The 21,697-nt window shown below is 42.3% G+C and overlaps 1 protein-coding gene across 3 annotated transcripts in view; it reads right to left on the bottom strand.

Moving 5' to 3' along the window:
- hhat (hedgehog acyltransferase) overlaps positions 1-21,697 on the bottom strand; it is a 207,506-nt gene that overhangs the window by 112,953 nt on the left and 72,856 nt on the right. For all 3 annotated transcript variants that reach the window (XM_067988856.1, XM_067988858.1, XM_067988857.1), the window contains exon 10: positions 8,264-8,465. In XM_067988856.1, the coding sequence (XP_067844957.1) occupies positions 8,264-8,465 (202 nt within the window). The remainder of the gene's footprint in view (positions 1-8,263; positions 8,466-21,697) is intronic.

Genomic DNA, 21,697 nt, shown 5'->3' with positions numbered 1-21,697 from the left:
ATATAATTATTTCTGTTTTATACATCTATATATAAAAATGTTGTACTTGGAAACGTCCGTAGGGCAACATGTCTGTTTTGGAGCAATTTTAAGTCACTCTGCCTGGTGGGAATGGGGAGGGCGTGGCCTGAAAACTGCGGTGCTATACTCACTTGCCATCATTTTCACGGGGGTCTCTGCATGGGCATGGCGCAACAAAAGTCTTTCTGCCTCCTGCTGGCCCGTCCCCCAAGGATAACATTTCTGACTCCGCTCCACATTGGAGCCGCACCCCCAACCAACAAGCCTGTACTTGCTTGAACGTTGCTCGCAGCTCGTCAATCTAACATAAATGAGGCACAGCCCTCAAAATAGCTCGGGCCTCTCAGCAGGGACTTTGGGTGCGTGGCGCAATTGCATCACTTGCCGCCCACCCAAAATATGCCCAAACTTAAAATCGACCACTACTTCTTTAGACCGCAGGGTGATTAATTTGCCATGAAACAATCGAAAAATACTTAACACTTACTCGACTGTATCTGAGCACATCTGTGAAAATATTTCCTCCCCCCGTCCTTTTAGCCTCCATTTTAGTTCATCATTCAGCCCATTCATTTTTCATTTTTCTGATTCTTTCTACCCTTGAATACTCCTATTTACTTGTTATATTCTGCTCAACTCAGCTATTTATTTATGTATTTGGCACAGATCCATTCCTCCTCTTTAATTATTTGCAGCCAGAGCCATTCCTAGTCATTTCCTCATGTATTCGCACCTATAGCCTTTCCTATTCATTCATTATTTATCTCTTTGCAGCCAACCTCTTTCATGTCCAGCCTGGCCCACTCACATTTTTTTCTTTCCTTCTTGATTTAATTATTTTCCAGTTGCAGTCCTCTATATTTACTATTTTTAAATTTCCTTTGGGCCTTAACCATTTGTGCATCACAGGTAAGAGCCCAATCTGTATAAGTCTGTGGGTGGTGCCACAGCAGATACCTATATTATATAAAATGCACTTTGCTTTGCATCATTTAATGTTCCTGTCATTATATAACAGCATATCCTCTGACTCATCATGTTCACTGTCACAGGAAAACCACTAATATTTATAAAATAGACTTGGGCTTAGGGCAGTTAATACCCTTTGATCTTATTTTTTCTTTATTATCCTGGCATTATTTACAGAACAGCAGTATATAGTTAATGCTACTTTAGTGAATACTTTGTGTTAATTGAGCAGAAATTGATATAAATCCAGAATCCATTACTGTTAGATATGTTATAAATTTCTGTTAAAATATTTTTTTGCACAGATCACATTTTGTGTTTTTATAAACTTATTTTTGTGGCACAAATTGAATATACATCTGCAATTGATAGGATTACTTTCCATAAGCTTTCATGTTGCAGCTGACATAGCTACGTCATATCAGCGGCATTGTGATTTATGCGGCCATTAGCATGTAGTGGCATATTTTTACAGAGCCCTGATCTGTAACCTTTAAATCCACATCTTCTAGGCACCCATAAATTGATGGAAAATGCCACACTATTCATAACATCTGTTTCAGCCACTCAAAACTGACATAGTTCCAGAGGCAACAGAAAATGACAGAACACAATCCTGCACAGAATGTACAAAGATAAAACAATATTTCGTAGAAGAAAATTCCACTTGCTAAGCAGCAAATGGTTGAGTTGCTTTTCAGCTTTTAGGAACTGAGAAACAAAGTAAGAGCATCTGCTGAATGTCAACCCCCCTCCCTCCTTCTTCTCCTCCTCTCCTCCCTCCCTCCCTCCCTCCTCCTCATCCTCCCACCCCCACACTGCTTCAGCTGCTTTGCCCTGCAGTCTGGAGTTTTCCAAGCAGGAAGTAAGAGAGCAACATCTGCAGAGCATTTGGATAGATCATTACAGGAGCTATAAAAAATATAAGTAATTGTAGCATTGATGTGTTTATCCCTTAATCCTTCACAGTTTCTTTTTCAGCTTTTTTCTATGCATTGCATATTTTTTAATCTGCTGCACTTATCACCTTAAAATCTTTTCTATCCTCTCTAAACCATGCCGGGATATAATTCCATGGATGCTAGGCACCCTTTCACACCTTGCCCAAGTGGCAATTCTTCATGTGCGTACCTAGACATTGAGTATCGTCAGGATATTTGACTGGGGGGTTGAACAACAAATCCAATCTTGTCCTCAATCAACGACCACTCATAATATGTTATAGCAGGGTCACTGGATAGTGATCAGGAACTGTTTGATTTTTCCTATATTTCAGGCACTCTGAGGCCAACTGCAGCTCCTCAACACTGCCCAGGGAAACAGGAACATAAGACCAGGGAGATCAGCTAAAGCAGCAGAGGCCAGGGATCAAATATGGCACCTTCTTGTTCTGTATGGCCCAGTTTTATACCAAGCAACATATTTACCCGTGAACAATTTCATGCTTTGAATTTCACACCTATGCGATGAGCACATTCCAGGCCACGAAAATTTGCTCTCAGAACTGCTAGGCGGGAATAAAACTGATATATAAATCTCATAGTTTGTTTGGTCTTGATCTATATGGACAAATTAAGTTAACTATTAGTGGTAGAAGTTGTCAAATCAATGGCAGCACTTTTTCTTTGTAACAGCTGAACAACTTATCCAAAATTTTAGTTAAGATGTAAACATCACCATCATCATGCAAAACTTCCTCAACTCATTTAATCTAGTCTTCATCCCATCTTCTTACTTGTTTTAATTCTTGATTTTTAAAGTGGCCCTCCTCTAGTTTCCCTTTAATGATGTTTCCCAGTTCCTCAAGATATTCACTGCTATAAAGCAACCTTCACATCTATTCTACACTTTGTAAAAGAACATACGATTTCAGAAAAGACACCCTACAAACTGCATGAATAGCAGGAGGCTACTGCTGCAAATTCTACTGAAAACTCTTCATATTGCTACAGGACTGATACTTATTTTTCTACTTGTATCATCAAAAATTTGGCACAAATATAATCAGTTGTCTTATACTAACCATTACTATTTCACAATGAGTTGCTTTAGTGGTGGTGTACGTTAAATTGATAAGATATTTCTGTACATCTAGTATTACTAAATAATTTAGCAATAATTTTTTCCTTTCAAAGGCAGGATTTAGATTTGGCTTGTTAAATACTATCTCAAGACCAAAGTAACCCAGCATGCAAGATCTCTCACTTGTGTTACAGGTTTGATAATTTTGTTTTAAAGCACTGACTAGTGTTCTGAAGATGTTTTTGAAATATGCATTTCTTTAGCACATCCAGCAGTACTTCATTTATCGCTCAATCCACTCTAACCGGTGGCAAAAAATAAACAGATGTAACACGGAGGGAGCCGAACAAAGGTAATCCAAAATCTCCATGTTTCAGTTGTTGCTTTGTATCTAATGTTACTATTGATTTAGAAATTCTCATCAGAATCTCTGAAATTCCAGGAGCTATAATAAATGGCAACTGTTTGAGTTAAAAGTGCAGTTACTGGCCTCTAATGTACTGCTTCGCCCATCGTAAGAAATAGATGCTTTTTTTAGGCTGCTTGATGGAGAATTATTTAAGACCTTCTTGCATACAGTATTAATTGTATCAATATTACTCCGGGTGCATTCAAGAATCTGACAATTTCATTACATCCTAATGAAATATATCCAGATAAAAACTGGATGCTAAGAAACAGTAAGTCACTTTTTAATTGGTTGGCTAAATTCGGATTGCTAAGTAATAAAATAAATTACAAGAATAATGAATGGCTACAGTGGGCTATCTGAAAATTGACTGATGAAAGCTTGCACTTTAGGGGGCAAATGGTTCAAAAGTAGAACTGGATAAATTATTCATGAAAAGCCAACTGAATTTATTTCATTTACTGCTCCAGAAAGCAAAGAAATCTCAGAAGAAATAACTTAAGTGTTCAGCAGTGTTGGCCTAGCTCCATTTTAATTTGATGGTATCTCTCTGTCTTTTCCCACAGCAGGTTGATTTAACACTAGGTACACTACACATTTATAATGTATTGTAATAACTAAATTTTCCCCGCACAAGAAAGTAGCTGGGTATTTGAGCCTCTGTTAATGTATAAACTGAATGTGTACATAGGCGATACCACACAGATCTTGGTTTGATTTCACATTTAAACATGTGTGAACTTGATCAAATTGCATACAAATGACAAAATCATGAATATGTTATATGTAGTTGGATTCCAAGTTATGGTATCGTTTACAGACTGGTATGGTGTTCCAATTACAAAACTGGTAAGTAATTTTAGTGTTTAAAAAGTTTACATAACAAAAAATTTAATAAATTGACTACCTTATATGAATACACATCACTGAGAAGGAATAAGGCAACTGCATGTTGATGATTGTTTAATTTATGCAAATTTGTTGAAGTGATTATAGGCTGTGGGTTTGTGTATGTGTGTTTTTGTTATTTTTTTGCAGTGCATTCCATTCACAAGTGGCAAAATACAAATCTGGCATGTTTCACTGCTGTAAACATGAAGACCCTGCAAAATCTTTCTTTGCTCTCTAGTTTGCAATGTTCCACTTCAGTTCTTCCAATATTTCTCTCCAATGTATGTGTAGTTTTCCTCACGTTCTCTGAATCATTCCTTGTAGAATCATCTCTGATCTATAATTTATATCTACATATAAGACCTTATATCTATCTACAAGACCTGTCATATCCATTGGTCCTGGTAGACTTTACATCCTTTATTATAATTCCGTATATCCAGTTTATATTCCAGAACCAACAGGAACACTACCGGAACTGTTTTAAATATGTACAGTGGGGTAAATTTTCATCCCAGCCCAGAGCTGTGCATGCTTGCAGCACATACCAGGAATTGAGGTATACACCCCCAACAATTTTCCATCCATTAACTATTAATGGACAGAAAAATCATGGGAGGCACACCCCCAAATTCCTGCTGCAAAAGTTCTTTGCATTTGCTTTATGGTGGTCCATGTATCATATCCAAAAATGCTGGTTTGTGATGCGACAGCAAAAATCAAAGCACGTGGTGATGTGGATTTTTCAGCCATTGGTAGCATACTAGATATTCAGCTTCTAACTGCTATATCAATTATGCAATTAATATATAGGGCAATTTATACAATTAAAAAAGGATTTTAACAGGAATCACACAGATAGGTATCATGGGATGCAGATCTTATAGCATTACGTTTGATACATAATATGTGCAAAATCTAAACAGGATACTTGTGTTTTCCCAAGTTGGGGCACAAGTATGGGAAAGAACATGCAGTCTGTGGTAGCCAACAGAATTTGAAAAAGGACAAGTAGTTAATCGGTTGCATATTTATCAGTGGAAGAGCATTTCAATGAACAATACTGAATATGTGAGTTTAATTGAGACCTTCCCCATTTAAACTCTGAATAGTATAGCTGCCATCCCTTCCATGAGTTGGGGGAATTCATTAATATTGTGAGTTCCTGATAAATATGCAAATCTTTTCATTGTTTGATCTGAAGTTACAGGATATTTAAATAATAAAATCAAATTATATTTTATTTCTCATAGAATCATAGAAAGGTTACAGCACGGAAGGAGGTCATTCGGCCCATCAGGTCCATGCCGGCTCTATGCAAGAGCAATCCAGCTAGTCCCACTCCACTGCCCTATCCACGTAGCCCTGCAAATTTTTTCCTTTCAAGTACTTATCCAGTTCACTTTTGAATGCCATGATTGAATCCGCCTCACCACCCCGTCCAGCAGTGCATTCCAGATCCTAACCACTCGCAGTGTAAAAAAGTTTTCCTCATGTCACCTTTGGTTCTTTTGCCAATCATCTTAAATCTGGTTCTTAACCCTGTTGCCAATAGGAAAAGTTCCTCTCTATCTATTCTGGCTAGACCCTTCATTATTTTGAATATCTCTATCAAATCTCCTCGCAACCATCTCTGTTCCAAGGAGAACAACCCCAACTTCTGCAGACTATCCGTGTAACTGAAGTCCCTCATCCCTGGAATCATTCTAGTCAATCTCTTGTACACACTCTCTCAGGTCTTCACATCTTTCCTAATGTGCGATGCCCAGAACTGGACACAATACTCCAGTTGTGGCCGAACCAGTGTTTTATAAAGGTTCATCATGACTTCCTTACTTTTGTACTCTATGCCTCTATTTATAAAGCCCAGGATCCCGTATGCTTTTTTAACCGCTTTCTCAACCTGCCCTGACACCTTCAACGATTTGTGCACGTATACCCCCAGATCTCTCTGTTCCTGTACCCCTTTTAGAGTTGTGCCCTCTAGTTTATATTGCCTCTCCTCGATATTCCTACCAAAATGTATCACTTCACATTTTTCTGCATTAAATTTCATCTGCCACGTGTCCGCCCTTGCCACCAGCCTGTCTATATCCTCTTGAAGTCTATCACTATCCTCCTCACTGTTTACTGCCCTTCCAAGTTTTGTGTCAAATGCAAATTTTGAAATTGTGCCCTGTACACCCAAGTCCAAGTCATTAATATATATCAAGAAAAGCAGTGGTCCCAGCACCAAACCCTGGGGAACACCACTCTACACCTCCCTCCAGTCTGAAAAGCAACCATTCACCACTACTCTCTGTTTCCTGTCCCTTAGCCAATTCTATATCCATGTTGCTACCGCCCCCTTTATTCCATGGGCTGCAATCTTGATGATAAGCCTACCATGCGGCACTTTATCAAACGCCTTTTGAAAGTCGATATATACCACATCAACTGCATTGCCCTCATCTACCCTCTCTGTTATTTCATCAAAGAACTCTATCAAGTTAGTTAAACACGATTTGCCTTTAACAAATCGTGCTGGCTTTCCCTAATCAATCCACACTTGTCCAAGTGACTGTTAATTCTGTCCTGGATTATCGTTTCTAAAAGGTTCCCCACCACTGAGGTTAAACTGACTGGCTTATAGTTGCTGGGTTTATCCTTACACCCTTTTTTGAACAAGGGTGTAACATTTGCAATTTTCCAGTCCTCTGGCACCACCCCCGTATCTATGGATGTTTGGAAGATTATGGCCAGTACCTCCACAATTTCCACCCTTACTTCCTAGGATGCATCCCATCCGGACCGGGTGACTTATCTACTTTAAGTACAGCTAGCCTTTCAAATACCTCTTCTTTATCAATTTTTAGCCCATCCAGTATCTCAACTACATCTTCCTTTATTGAGAGTCTGGAACCATCTTCTTCCTTGGTAAAGACAGATGCAAAGTACTCATTTAGTACCTCGGCCATCCCCTCTGCCTCCATGAGTAGATCTCCTTTATGGTCCCTAACTGGCCCCACCCCCCTTCTTACTACTCGTTTACTATTTACATGCCTGTAGAAGACTTTTGGATTCCCTTTTATGTTGGCCACCAGTCTATTCTCATGCTCTCTCTTTGCCCCTCTTATTTCCTTTTTCACTTCCCCTCTGAACTTTCTATTTTCTGCCTGGTTCTCACTTGTGTTATCAACCTGACATCTGTCATTCGCCCCCTTTTTGATCAATTGACATACTTGGCCTGGCTAAAGAAAAGAATTCACAACTTTACTTCAGAACACTAACTTCCTGGTTGAAGAGAGGAAGCCTACAATGTGAAGAGACATTATTAAATTTTTAAAAAGGATCGTCTAAAAGTAATACACCAAGGATTTGTTGATCTAACAATGTTGTTTTGATTTATTTTCAGTTAGAACATGGGAGAAACCTATAGATTGTGTAAATCATTTCCAGCTCAGGACATTTCAATGAACAAAAACAAAAGTGCATGCAGAAAAAAAATCATTCTCTGCTCCCCCTCACCCCCTCATTTCTATTCATTAATTACACTAATTAACCTACTGGGTATCCACTTCAGCAAAATTAAATTTTCATTGCATATATAAGTTTGAGATTAAAATTTCAAGTAGTACAGCTGGTGATGACTACTAAGCAAATCTTCCATTTTAATTTAATGAGCACCAGGTTTGAACAGCAAGAAACAATAATCATCACTTTGCAATGTGCCGTACAATTACCTTTCCATAAATTATGTTTTATAATGCATAAGTAGGGAGGAAGATTGATTAATTGAGACTCTAGAGTATTCACTAATTAGCTACCTTTCTCCAAATGAGTCCTTCAATTCCACACCAATATGGGACTTTTGAAACATTTTAAATTTAAATTGTAATTCACAGATAACAAGCATTCCTTTACAAATGTTCTGTAACAGTTTCCAAGTGGATATATAGACTCAGCACTTACAATGATCTCTTGAGCAGGTGAAATGGAACAGACCATCTTTAATATATTTTCTGTCATTACTCCAGCCCAGTTCAATGCTGCCCAGTTTAGCATGAAGTTATGGCCACCATGCCAGTAGCACACAAAGCTAAAGGCCATGGCAGAAGAGAACATCATCCTTAGCAAGCCATGCCGTGACCCTCCCAATGGAACATAAATGTACCTGCAGGAATAAGAAATCCAATGGTAATAAATACAATATTAAAATTTGCTAGAAATTGGTTGAAGAGTTATACCCAAAGGAACAGAATAACTGAAACTCCAGCCTTGCTGATACTTGAAATGCAACACCCGATTTTAACCGTGCCTGCCCTGCGTGAATGGTGTGGGTGGGAGATTAATAGCCGGTCAGGCACTAAATGCTGCGTTCATAACACATTCGTGCCCACCAGCATTTTAAACCTGCCAGTTAGAGTTGACAGGATGGCACCCGCCACAAGCTAGCAGGTGCCTCATCAATAATTAAGTCGGGGTCCAATTACATAATTCGTACCCCGACACAAACTTAACAGAGAATTGGCGTGAATCACGGCCTGGAGTTTCCAGCAAAATCTGACGATAAGCAGGATCTGGGCCAGAAAAGGCCCAGGTAAGTTCAACTTTTTTTTAAATGTTTCCTTATGGGCTAGGAGGGGCTGGAGTGCTTGGACCTCCTTTACCCTGGGCTTATCCACGCTTGATGCTAAAGCCCTCTCAATGCCCTGTCACCCGAAATCTTGCTCCCACCCGCTGGTCTCCATGTCATCCTCGCCAGCTTCAGGTGAGAGTCAGCGTTAGTTAATTAAAATGAGGTCCGAGAGTTAAAATTTCCCGGGCCCCAGGCTGGCACTATCACGGGCACTTCCCCCACCTCCCCGTCCTGGCCCCTGCAAGTTGCATTCCTGCCCCAGATTAAAATTGGGGCTACAGAGTCTGAAGTGTAGCATTGTGGGTTTCACTGCACATGCAAATACTCTAAACTTTATAAATAAATAAATGTTCCACAGTGCAGTTCACCCTTTACATAATGGAAAAGTACACAAGTGATTGGAAGTGAAACAAAAATTTTCTTATATGTATCTTAGTTACCTCTGAAAATAGATAACTTAGTTTCGCAAACAAACATCTATATTGAAATAACTGCCACTATATTTTAGAGGTAGAATTGCGTCTAACATCAGAGGTTATATCATTGGTTAAGGGCATTTTTGCAGTCTTCTAGGTATTGCTCAGATTTCCGTGGGATTTATCCATTTTTAATTTTTGTCTACTTACATTTAAAACCATCAAGTAAATCTAGATTCAGTCAGTGTCTGTAGCAGTTTATACTGCAGGTATACATTTATTCATGGAATTTCAATATCGTATTCATTGTTGACATACATTCCTGATGTAAAACCCAGTAAAGCCCAAGACGATTGTTTTATTCTCACTAATGATTAACTTCAAAGCATTATATAGTGTTTCCCCTATTCATGCTTTGAGAGTTCAAATAGTCACGCAAGATTAGTAATTTCTTTCATCTCAACAACTGCTGTTTGATTTCCTTTAGGCCCATTTTCTAAAGATGGCAATGCATCTGAAATTATTTTGTTGCATAAGCTGTACCTGAACTGAAGGATAAACATCTAAAAAGATTCAAGGTGATTCTATTCACAGATTTAAGCAGGTTGTTGTGGATTTAACCTCATTGGTATTTTGTGAAAATATTACAGCTATTAATGTTACGCCTGATCACTGTGACTGCACATTTCCTTCCATCTCACAGTTTGATGTACATGAAAAACATGTTTGATATCTCTTTCAACTGAACACAATGGAACAGCTTATTTTGAGGATGCTGAGACATAAGAAATAGGAGAAGGACGAGGCCACATGGCCCCTCGAGCCTACTCCGCCAATCAATAAAATCATGGCTGATCTTCGACCTCAACTCCACTTTCTCGCCCGATCCCCATATTCCTTGATTCCCCTAGAGTCCAAAAATCTATCTATCTCAGCCTTGAACATACTCAATGACTAGGCATCCACAGCAGTCTGGAGCAGAGGATTCCAAAGATTCACAACCCTCTGGGTGAAGAAATTCCTCCTCTTCTCAGTCCTAAATGGCTGACCCCTTATCCTGCAACTATGCCCCCTAGTTCTAGACTCCCCAGCCAGGGGAAACAACGGGCTTCATTTTAGCACCCGCTATCGGGTGCGTTCCTGGTGGGGGGGCTCCGGAAATCGGGGAATCCCGGAGCGGGTCCGAAGCCCGGCTCCAACCCGCCCACTTCCGGGTTCCCCACTGACACGCCAGCGTGCGCGCGCAGCCTCCGCATGTGGGAATCCCGCAGGCAATTAAAGCCAGCGGGGTTCCACTTAACAGTATTTACCTTGGTATTTCAGTCATTAACAGACCTGATTAAGTGAATATGTGAGGAGGGGTGGGATTTTATTGACAACTGGGACTGTTTCCCATACTGTGGGAAACACTCCCAGTTGAAATGGACCTGTTGCAGCTGTCAGCCTGTGGCAGCTGCAAAGGTCCATTTGACAGGTGGGGTGGGGGGGGAGACCCTCACTCATTGCAGGAGGCCACTCTGTCACTTGGGACAAAGTTTGGCCTCCACCACCCTCCTCCTGACAAGAAAATTCACCAACTTGCACACTTACCCCGGGGTCCAGAGACATGTACCTACCTTGCGGACCCCCTCACATGTACATCTTCCGGATGGGGGCTGCCGTAGCTGAAGTCATGACCTCCTCGGAGGGCGAACAGCATCACCAGTCTCGCCGGCCAAGCCGTCCATCTCTGACACGTGGCGCTCCACAACACAGTGCTGTGACACATCCACCTGCACAGCAGGAGGGAGGGGAACCGCAGAGAGAGATGCTCGCAGGAGGCACTACCCTTGCCACAGGGTCCACAGACCGAGGCTCAGCTTCCTGGACCTCTCTGAGCAGCAGGCACACGGAGGCTCAGAGTCACTCGACATGTAGTCGTGGACATCTGCAGCCTCCTTCATGCCGAACTGCTCCCGGTTGGCCTGAGCACCATCTTCTTACCTGTCGCTGTCAAAGTCACCACTGCCCTCAACAACTTCTCCTCTGCATCCTTCCAGGGTGCCACCGGGGACATCACCGACGTCTCTCAGTCGTCTGCACAAAAGAGCCCTGCAAATACACCTACACCCACTATGCAGTGACACAATGGGTGGCATCAGGTGTGGGTCTTCATTGTGATCCTCAGGAAAGGGCATTATTGCACAAACTAGACAAGATTCGCAAAGACGTGGCAGTAGTGGTGCCAATATAATATGTGATGTGAGTTGATCAGAAATCAATAGAAGTAAAAACCATGACAAACCCTCAAACACCCTTGTGCATCCCCTTCATGCTCATGACGTGTTTGCCTTACGCTTCCTACTGCACATATGTGATGCATGCCCTGTGGCTGCAGCACAGGTAGTGGCAGGTTGAGTGAGGCTGTCCGTGAAAGAGATGCATGAAAGGGTGAGTATGAGATAGAGCCATGAAATTGTATGAGGATTGGGTTGAGTGGTAGCGGCGGGATGAGTACTGGCGAGGTGAGTAAGTGCAGGTAAGATGAGGATGAGGTTTGAGTGGGTGTGAGGGGTGATGTGACAGAGTAATGTTGGCAGTGCAGAAGGAGATGTGGGGTGGGGGCGGTGATGTGGCAGACGGAGTGTAGGGGAATGAGTAAGTGTACTCACTTTGGCTGACCTACTTAGGTCATTGCAGCGCCTCCTGCACTGTATGTAGGTGGGCGATACGTTGGTTGTGCAGGTGACCTCCTCTGCCACCTTGAGCCAGGCCTTCCTGGTGGCAGAGGCAGGCCGTTTCCTCCCGCCCGCCGGGGGGAAAGTCTCTGTCCTCCCCCTCCTCCTCACCCCATCTAATGATACCTTGAGTGAGGCATCATTAAACTGGGAGCAGCCTTCCCCCTGAGCTTCTCCATGCTGTATTTTTTCCTATTTGTTGCAGCATCAGTCAGTGGAGGACTGCCCCTTTAAATAGAGCTCCTCCAGCTGACAGACCTTACTGCGCATGCGCAGTCCGTCCGACGTGCAGCTCAGCAGTGGGGAACCCGGAGCAACAGGTAAGTGGATCCAATTAGGCTGCGATCGCGCGAGGGGCAGACTGATTTCACCGGGCGCGTTACCCACACGCCCAGTCACCCCCCCGCCGCGAACCCACAGCCCTGGCAATATCGAGCCCAAGAACTCAAAAGATGCTAATGAGTTTTTTCTGTTCACTGCCTGTATGGTAATCGGATGGAGCAGATTGCCAATTATAGAACCTGCTCAATTTTCAATTGAATGAAAATCAGGCGGCTCTATAATGAGCAAGCGATCCGCTCCACCAGATTACCACCCATGCAGTGAAGACAAAAATTTACCCCCATATATTTATTTGTTGGCTAAAATAATTCCTAACCACATTTTTCCAGTGCGGCTATATTCTACGTATAATGTAGACAGATCAAGAGATAAACTGTTCCTTTTTGATTTTCTGACAGCATATTTTTCATTGCTTGAGCATAGACCTTTCTTGTGGTTATGAAACCCTGACTCCCAAGTTATATAAGGTGCAATCATTTATCTTCAAGCCCGGATTCTTTAAAAATCTTCTGAATTAGTATTACCATCACGTAACAATGCACAGTGCTACACGGTCTCACTTAAAACAATCAGAGAAACAATCATCAATGGAAAAATAAACTGATGAGCAGATTCTGAAAGGTATTTTGTGTACATTTTTGAGCACTTTTTGCAATAGGTGCGAATGCTAATCATTTCAGTTGTGCAAAACACACAGCTAAGGAGCAGAAACAGATTTAAATTACATGAACTGTAAGTATTGTCTGAATCAGTGTCATTCCTGCAGATGATGGGCCCAATTTTCCCCAAACCTTGATTTTAAAAGTAATCTTGTAGGAAAGTCTTCATTTTCTCAAACATTTGGCAAACATTGTGCTAGAGGTATTTTGCATCAGTCAATCAAAAGAAACATATAAATGAAAAGATGAATAGGAAGTAAACGATAAATGTTATTAAAATGAGTTGTGGTCTATGATAAGAAAGAAAGACTTGGATTTATATAGCACCTTTCACGACCTCAGGTCGTCCCAAAGCGTTTTACAGCTAATGGAGTACTTTTGAAGAGTAGTCACTGTTGTAATGTAGGAAATGCGACAGCCAATTTGCACACAGCATGGTCCCACAAACAGCAAATTAATAATGATCAGATCATCTGTTTTTAATGTTGTTGGTTGAGGAATAAATATTGGCCAGGACACCAGGGAGAACTCCGCCTGCTCTTCTTTGAAAAGTGCCAAAGGATCTTTTATGTCCACCTGAGGGGGCAGATGGGCCTCGGTTTAACGTCACATCCGAAAGACGGCACCCCCCATCATGATGGAGGGAAAATTCAGCTACTTTCTGCAGAGAATATCAACACGAAACAGAAGACACCCATAAAGTGCCTTATGGTTCAGGGGAGTAGATTTTGTTACTGAAGAAATTCAAAAATAAAAATGAAACTTTATGGGATTAATGCCCACCTAATCTGAGCCACACAGAGGGTTAATATATTGTGCTTTCATCTCTGAAATCTGCATTTGAAATCCAGCTCACTTTGATGAGACTTAAGTCTCCTCTGCTGGATCCAGCTGTATAAGTCCTACATATCAGTTTTGACAATCTCAACTCAGCTACTAGGAGGTTCTGCATCACAACAAAAATATTCACATTGTGGCAATCTCACTCGGTAATAGCTCACTTATATTATGGAACCACTTCCAGTGGATGCAGTTTCCAAATATGTATTTGCTCCCTCAGTGCCAACATGCTCCATTTATACTGCTGGCCAGACTCAGCAACTGCAAATGCAAAAGATTTGTATACATTCAGCACGTAAAAATCTCATTCTAGCTGCAGACTTACCTCAATACTAAGAGAAAGTCCATTCTTTGAGAAAAACAAGAATCAGCCCCTGTGCACAGAATCCATGTTGGTGGCCAAAAACACACTGTCTCCAGGAACAGTAAGCAAAATTCCTTCCCAAAGAGGAACTTTCAATAGCATCAGTCCACTTCATTTACCTAACCAAAGGGCCTACAAGGACATACTTGATATCAGTGGCAATTTTATAAGATGAAAGAGCTATTAGAGAAGCCATAAAGAAGACTAACATGGGAAATGGGAAAATTCACACTGGTGCAAAAAAATCATCAATCTTGGAAAAGGATCAAAGACATATTATCAGGCAAAATAGAGGGAACTTTACTTTTTAACTGGCCATACTATATTTGACCTGGAAATGCTCAAAAAGAAACCAAACCTCTCCAATTAAAACAACAAGACTTTGGGAGAAAGATACAAAAATAAGTATTATTTTACAGATCAAGGACTCTTGCAAACAATTTAGTGACAAGGCCAAGTAGTTACCATTACAATGAGCTATGAAGATAATTAGAAGGGGGCATCACCATGGAGAAACTCACAATGGAGCAGAGAACGCTCCAATGGTCACTCCTTGCTTACTGGGAGCATATATTGTAAGATCATGGGGAGTGCACCTATGATTTCACCATAGGTGCCCCCTGGTGGGTAGGTCTATCATTCAGAAAATTGGCCCCTATATCCCAATCTAAAAAACTAGCAAAAGATGACCAAAAATGTAGCAAAAATGTAGGTAGAACTTGATTTATTTGGTGCATTTTTCAGCATTTTAGTGTCTACTGCAAACCTGCCTTTCAAGCCAAAATTAATTTCTCGTGGAAGGGCTACAGATATTCTAAGCAGTAGTTACTTTTGATTTTTGTACCATTAGAAGTTATGGAGCAAGTGAAGCACTTAAAGACTGACTGATAGAAACACTACATAGGAGAGAGAATGCCTACATAGGCAAGGAAATAAGCCTATCCAAATGTGTCTGCTCTGAATAAACCAAATTGCTGTTTAGGGTCTAATTTCTTAAATTATTAAACAAAAATATAAAAGTGGCAGAGCAAATAACATTATGTACAAGTGTGCTGTTTGGAAACTTGGAAGGGCCGATTTTGACTTTTGGGTGACCAACTGGTGGAGCGGGATGGTCAGCCGCCCATTCCGGCGGTGAAGAGGCCCATGCAATTTTGAGTCCCCAGCTTCATTTAAATTTGGCAGGAGCGCCAAACAGGCATTCCGATGCAGCTTGCCGGTTTGAGACCTCAAGATCGGGACGGGGCGGCCACCAGCAAGGTAAGTTGCGGGAGGGGGTTTGCGACAACAGAGAGTGGGGTCCCGGGGCGCCAGTGGCCCAGGTTATTTTTGTGGGGAACATTCCCACTCCTCCAGGGCCCACAAGAATAATTCAACATTTACCTTTGGTGGGCCTTCTCGGTTCCATAGCCCGTATAACTGGTCAAAGCCTGCATGGAGTTCCGACCAAAAATGGCCAATAAGTAGTTAAATGATAGCATGAGTAGACAGCCTACAAGAGAACCCTTACACCATCTACCGAATACTGAAATATAATTCTTGCCTTCACATAAACTCTCCTCTTTACAGATGATGCAAAACAGTGATTCACAGTAAGAAGATATATATTTCCCCACACTCCTCGGTTTATAAAAACAATAAAAAAATAACTTGTTTCCTCTCCAAACTTAGATAGAGAACACTAAATTAGTTTAAACATTTGAGGCTAAGCTGGCTTAGAAAATGCACCCTCTGTGGCTAAGACAGAGCTGCTCTGTGAACTGTTCCCTTAAGCGCCTTGGGACGTTTTGCTATGTTAAAGGCGCTATATAAATGCAAGTTGTTGTTGTTTGCGAGATGAATCATACGCCCACTGAACTGTCAATCAAAGAGGGCTCTAGCCAACCAAAGACTCCTTTCTTCAAGGACTCATAAATAGCTGTTAATCAAAGTCAATACTCTAGAACGAAGGCCTACCTCTCTGATTATTGTAAACAATTTTACAACACCAAGTTATAGTCCAGCAATTTTATTTTAAATTCACAAGCTTTCGGAGGCTTCCTCCTCCCTCAGGTGAACGTTGTTGCCTATTTGATTTTCCTCCAGATGAAGGCTTGTTTAAGCTCACACAATAGTGATTTAAAGTTTTAATTATTCCAACAATGTTCACCTGAGGAAGGAGGAAGCCTCCGAAAGCTTGTGAATTTAAAATAAAATTGCTGGACTATAACTTGGTGTTGTAAAATTGTTTACAATTGTCAACCCGAGTCCATCACCGGCATCTCCACATCATACCTCTCTGATGTTAGGCCAGGAAGCTCTTAAGTGCCTGTCTAGCTGTGCACCCACTTTGTAAATGGAATAGAATAATACTTTATTCCATCAGGTGTCGTAATGAGGAATCTCTCATACTGGCACTAGATGTGTAAGATTATAAATAATGTCCTCCACCCTACCCCCAAAAAATAATTAAAACTTCAAATCACTATTGTGTGAGCTTAAACAAGCCTTCATCTGGAGGAAAATCAAATAGGCAACAACAACTTGCATTCATATTGTATCTTTAATGTAGAAAAATGTCCCAAGGTGCTTCAAAGGATAGACAGGTTGGTTTCAGGCTGCTGACCTACTGTGAAAAACAGTTGTGTGCTGCCTTAGGAGTTAACTCCTTACATAACAAATTTCCTTACAGAAATATGATGTTTAAAAAATCCAGCACTGGTGACACAGGCAAAAATCCATTTTGCCATATTCATTCTTTTCTAAAATAAAAAAAAGCTGTCCCATGTCATCACTTTCCAAGCCCATCAACTCCTCTTAAACTTATTCATGTTTTGCCTCTGATTCTATGTCAATATATTTAGGACAGCAATATTGGGGCCAATTTTAACTACCCCCGCCTGCCATAAATGGCGTGAAAATCATGTCAGGTTAACTTACTGCCCCGTTTATGCTGGCGTTCCGGTCACCACCATCTTGGGTAGGGTCCTGTTCCAGGCGGGAGGCCATTAGTAATACGCAAAAGTAATATGAGCCCGATTGCAATTTGGAGATAGACCAGGCTTGGACCTTTGGCCAGCTCTTCACAGAAGGATTTTCCACCCTCCCCAAGGGGTGAACTGCCTCAGAGTGCCAGTTCTGGCCAACGCAGCCCACCAGCTCCATGCAAATAACCTCTGGAACTCAAAATAGCTCGGGCTTCACAGCAGTTACAACAGGTGGGCAGCAGGCATGCTTCACCTGCCAACCGTCCATGGCATGCTTAAGCTTAAAACTGGCCTCATTGCGTGCATGAGGGACGTTTGTGTTCCACCTATGCTATGTAGATGTTTTGACTGACCTCTAAAGAAAGAACTTTGCATTCATGTAGCATCTTTCATGACCTCATGAATCAATGAAGTACTTTTGAAATATAGTCACTGTTGTAATGTAGGGAAATGCGGCAATCAATTTGTAGTGAAGAGTAAGAAAAAAACTTGAAAAGGTTGCATGTAATTGACCACCTCAACTCAAAGTCTGATAATGATTGCAATGAATTACATATGCTAATATTTTTCTTTGAAAATATTAATGAAGTGATGTGTTTATACTTCTGAAAACACTTAAGATTCAATTAACATTGAGCTTAATATATTCATTCAGCTCTTGATATACAGAATACTCATTTTCTCATTGGCTTTCAGATGCAAGACTGCAAAAGTTATCAACAGAGATGGAATTAAACAGTAACCATCAGAGGTAAACAATATTTTAAAATACTAGTGGATATCTCATCGCACTGCTCATGGTAAGTTAGTTTATATGTTTTCATACAATAAGGAGCATTCAGTCTTATAATGTATAATGCAACATTCTGTTGCTAATGTGGAGATGTATTTAAATTGGCTTATTGCTGTTGTTGAGGGAAGCATGGTTGTAGATTGGCAGTTGTTTTTCAATCACAAGCTCCTCCCCGGGTTGATGCCTGGTTATAAAGGGCAGAACAAACCACCATGAAATGAGTGATTATACATATATTAATTTTATTTTATTCGTTCATGGGATGTGGGCATCACTGGCAAGGCCAGTATTTATTGCCCATCCCTAATTGCCCTTGAGAAGGTGGTGCTGAGCCGCTTTCTTGAACCACTGCAGTCCATGTGGTGAAGGTTCTCCCACAGTGTTGTTAGGTAGGGAGTTCCAGGGTTTTGACCCAGCGACGATGAAGGAACGGCGATATATTTCCAAGTCGGGATGGTGTGTGACTTGGAGGGGAACGTGCAGGTGGTGTTGTTCCCATGTGCCTGCTGCTCTTGTCCTTCTAGGTGATAGAGGTCGTGGGTTTGGGAGGTGCTGTCAAAGAAGCCTTGGCGAGTTGCTGCAGTGCATCCTGTGGATGGTACACACTGCAGCCACTGTGCGCCGGTGGTTACGGGAGTGAATGTTTAGGGTGGAGGATGGGGTGCCAATCAAGCGGGCTGCTTTGTCCTGATGGTGTTGAGCTTCTTGAGTGTTGTTGGAGCTGCACTCATCCAGGCGGAAGTGGAGAGTATTCCATCACACTCCTGACTTGTGCCTTGTAGAGGATGGAAAGGCTTTGTGGAGTCAGGAGGTGAGTCACTTGCCGCAGAATACCCAGCCTCTGACCTGCTCTTGTCGCCACAGTATTTATGTGGCTGGTCCAGTTAAGTTTCTGGTCAATGGTGACCCCCAGGATGTTGATGGTGGGGGATTCGGCGATGGTAATGCCGTTGAATGTCAAGGGGAGGTGGTTAGACTCTCTCTTGTTGGAGATGGTCATGGCCTGGCACTTGTCTGGCATTAATGTTACTTGCCACTTATCAGCCCAAGCCTGGGCCATCCTTTAAAAGGAGAATGATCGAGGGGCGGCACCACATTTGCGAGGTGCTGGAACAGGTGCCATGCGCACTCTCCACAATCGTGCAGAGAATGGAGGAGTCCAACTTCTGCATGAGTGGAATGATGGCACAGGTACAGGTAGGAATCTCTGAGCTCCTGTCACAGGGACGTGATGGCATTTCTGAGGTAGTGTCGTGGGTAAGTGCGGGAATGTCTGCTATGGAGGGAAGGCTAGCCTCCATCGCGCTTCAAGCATGGCTCACCAATGAGTCCATTGAGGCCCTGACAACAGCCCTTTAGACTCAGGGTGAGCAACTTTCTGCCGCCTTAAACAGGCAGGCAGATACACTAGCACTGGCCTTACAAGGCTTCACACATGTTCTCCAAACTGTCGTCCAGCAGGGTGGTAGGAGTGATGTGGGCCTGGCCTAGGAGAGGGATGATGGAGAAAGGGGACATGGAAGTGGGGACGCCACTCAAAGCGCTCCCACGTCTCACCCGTTGCCCCCCTCTGAACCAGTACCCGCAATGCTGCCTCCTTTCCAGGTGGTCGAGTCTGCCCCTGCACAGGTGAAGGTGGTGCAGTCTTTGGAGGGGCCCTCATGGGCACCGAAACCCAGAGGGCATAGGCCCAAAGCATCTAATCGGTCAGGGCATGACTAAGAGCAGCCTGCCACTACCTCTGCTGCAGCCACAGGGGAAGCACCATGTAGGAGTAGTCGGAAGCGTAAGGCAAAAGTTTTGAGAGCACAAAGGGAATGCACAAGGGTGTTTGACGGTTTGTCATGTTTTTTATTTATATTTGATTTTTGTTAATGGCACATTAAGTATTATTATTGTCACCACTACTGCCATGTATTGGTCATTCTCGACTGGCTTGTGTATTAAGTCCCTTTAATGAGGTTCACCATGAACACCCACACTTGATGCCACCCACTGGGTCACCCTACAGTGGGTGTATGTGTAGTTGCACGACTATTTTGTGCAGGTGCCTGTGGCGCAGCACTGTGTTGTGGAGCTCCACGTGGCGGAGGTGGATGGCATACCTGGCGAGGCTGGTGATGTTGCTCGTCCTCGGATGAAGTGATGAGTGCAGCTATGGCAGCCCCCCACCATCCTGACGGTGTGAGTTTGAGGGGGTCCGCAAAGTAGGTAAATGTGTTTGCACAGCAGAGTTTAGGATATAAATTAATAACTTTGAGTGGAAAGACAAAGGTGTTGCAGCCAAATCTTTGTCTGAAGTGACAGAGTGCCCTGCTGCAATAAATGAGGTATTCCCCCCAACTGTCAAATAATCCTTTGCATCTCCCACTGGCTGCTGGCTGAAACACGTCTGCTCCAACAGCACGGGAAACACGCTGAGGATCCTTCAAAATTGCACCCCTGCCAAAATCTCCACTCAATGAGGTCTGTCAAGTGCCTCAACTAGCTAAATAACTATCTAAATTATCATCCCGCCGGCTTTAATTGCACGTGCACCCGAACGCGTCATTGGGGAACCCAGAAGTGAGCAGGTTGGAGCCGGGCTCCGAACCCGCTCTGGGATTCCGCCATTTTCGGACCGATGAGATAATGCACCCGCTCGGCTATCCGAAAATCAGCCCCCATGTCTTGTCACCTGCTGGGATATAGATCATGAGGATAACCACAGTTATAACCTGGAACACTGGTAACCTATAATTCAGAAATGCTCATTAGAAAGGCAAGTGCCATTAGCTGTTCTCTTTTAAAATACCTCAATTCCCTTTTTATTTTATTGAATTAGTTAGTACAGGATTTTTATTCTACCTTGATTATGTAAGAACCTGTTATAAAAGATTGGGGTTGAATTTCTCCCGATTGTATGTAACTTTAGCGGAAGGTCAATGGAACCACAGAAGAAACCCGTGAACAGAATTTACGCTTTTTCTCCAGGGTTTCTGCAGAGCATCCATCAAAGTTACAGTAGACAATTAGATCAACCCTGCAGAAATTCAACCACATTGTGTTATATTGCATTCCCAATTAAAAATTTTCAATACTCTTTGAAAAGTATTGAAAAAAACTATTCAGAAAACTGTAGAAGCTGCCAATTAGGGACTTTGTAACCAGACCATCAGCTGAAAGAGAAAACTTGCATTTATATAGCGCCTTTCATGACCTCAGGACGTTCCAAAGTGCTTTACAGTCAATTAAGTACTTTTGAAATGTAGTCAATGTTGCACTGTAGGAAACTTGACAGCCAATTGCACACGCCAAGGTCCCACAAACAGCGATGAGATAATGAACAGATAATCTGTTTTAGTGATATTGGTTGAGGGATAAATATTGTCCAGGACACCGGGGAGAACACCCCTACTCTTCTTCAAATAGTGCCATGGGATCTTTTACATCCACCTGAGAGGGTTGATAGGGACTCGGTTTAACGTCTCATCCGAAAGATGGCACCTCTGACAGTACAGCGCTCCCTCAATCCAGCACCAAAGTGTCAGCCTAGATTATGTGCTCAAGTCTCTAGAGTGGGACTTGAACCCACAACCTTCTGAGTCAGAGGCAAGTGTGCTACCACCAGGCCACTTACTGAGGTACCACAGATTACCATATTAAAATATTGAACTATAAAGGGAGTTAC

This window comes from Heptranchias perlo, chromosome 8 (genome assembly GCF_035084215.1).
Source record: "Heptranchias perlo isolate sHepPer1 chromosome 8, sHepPer1.hap1, whole genome shotgun sequence".
Lineage (NCBI taxonomy): Eukaryota > Metazoa > Chordata > Chondrichthyes > Hexanchiformes > Hexanchidae > Heptranchias > Heptranchias perlo.
This window is presented reverse-complemented; position numbering and strand designations above follow the sequence as displayed.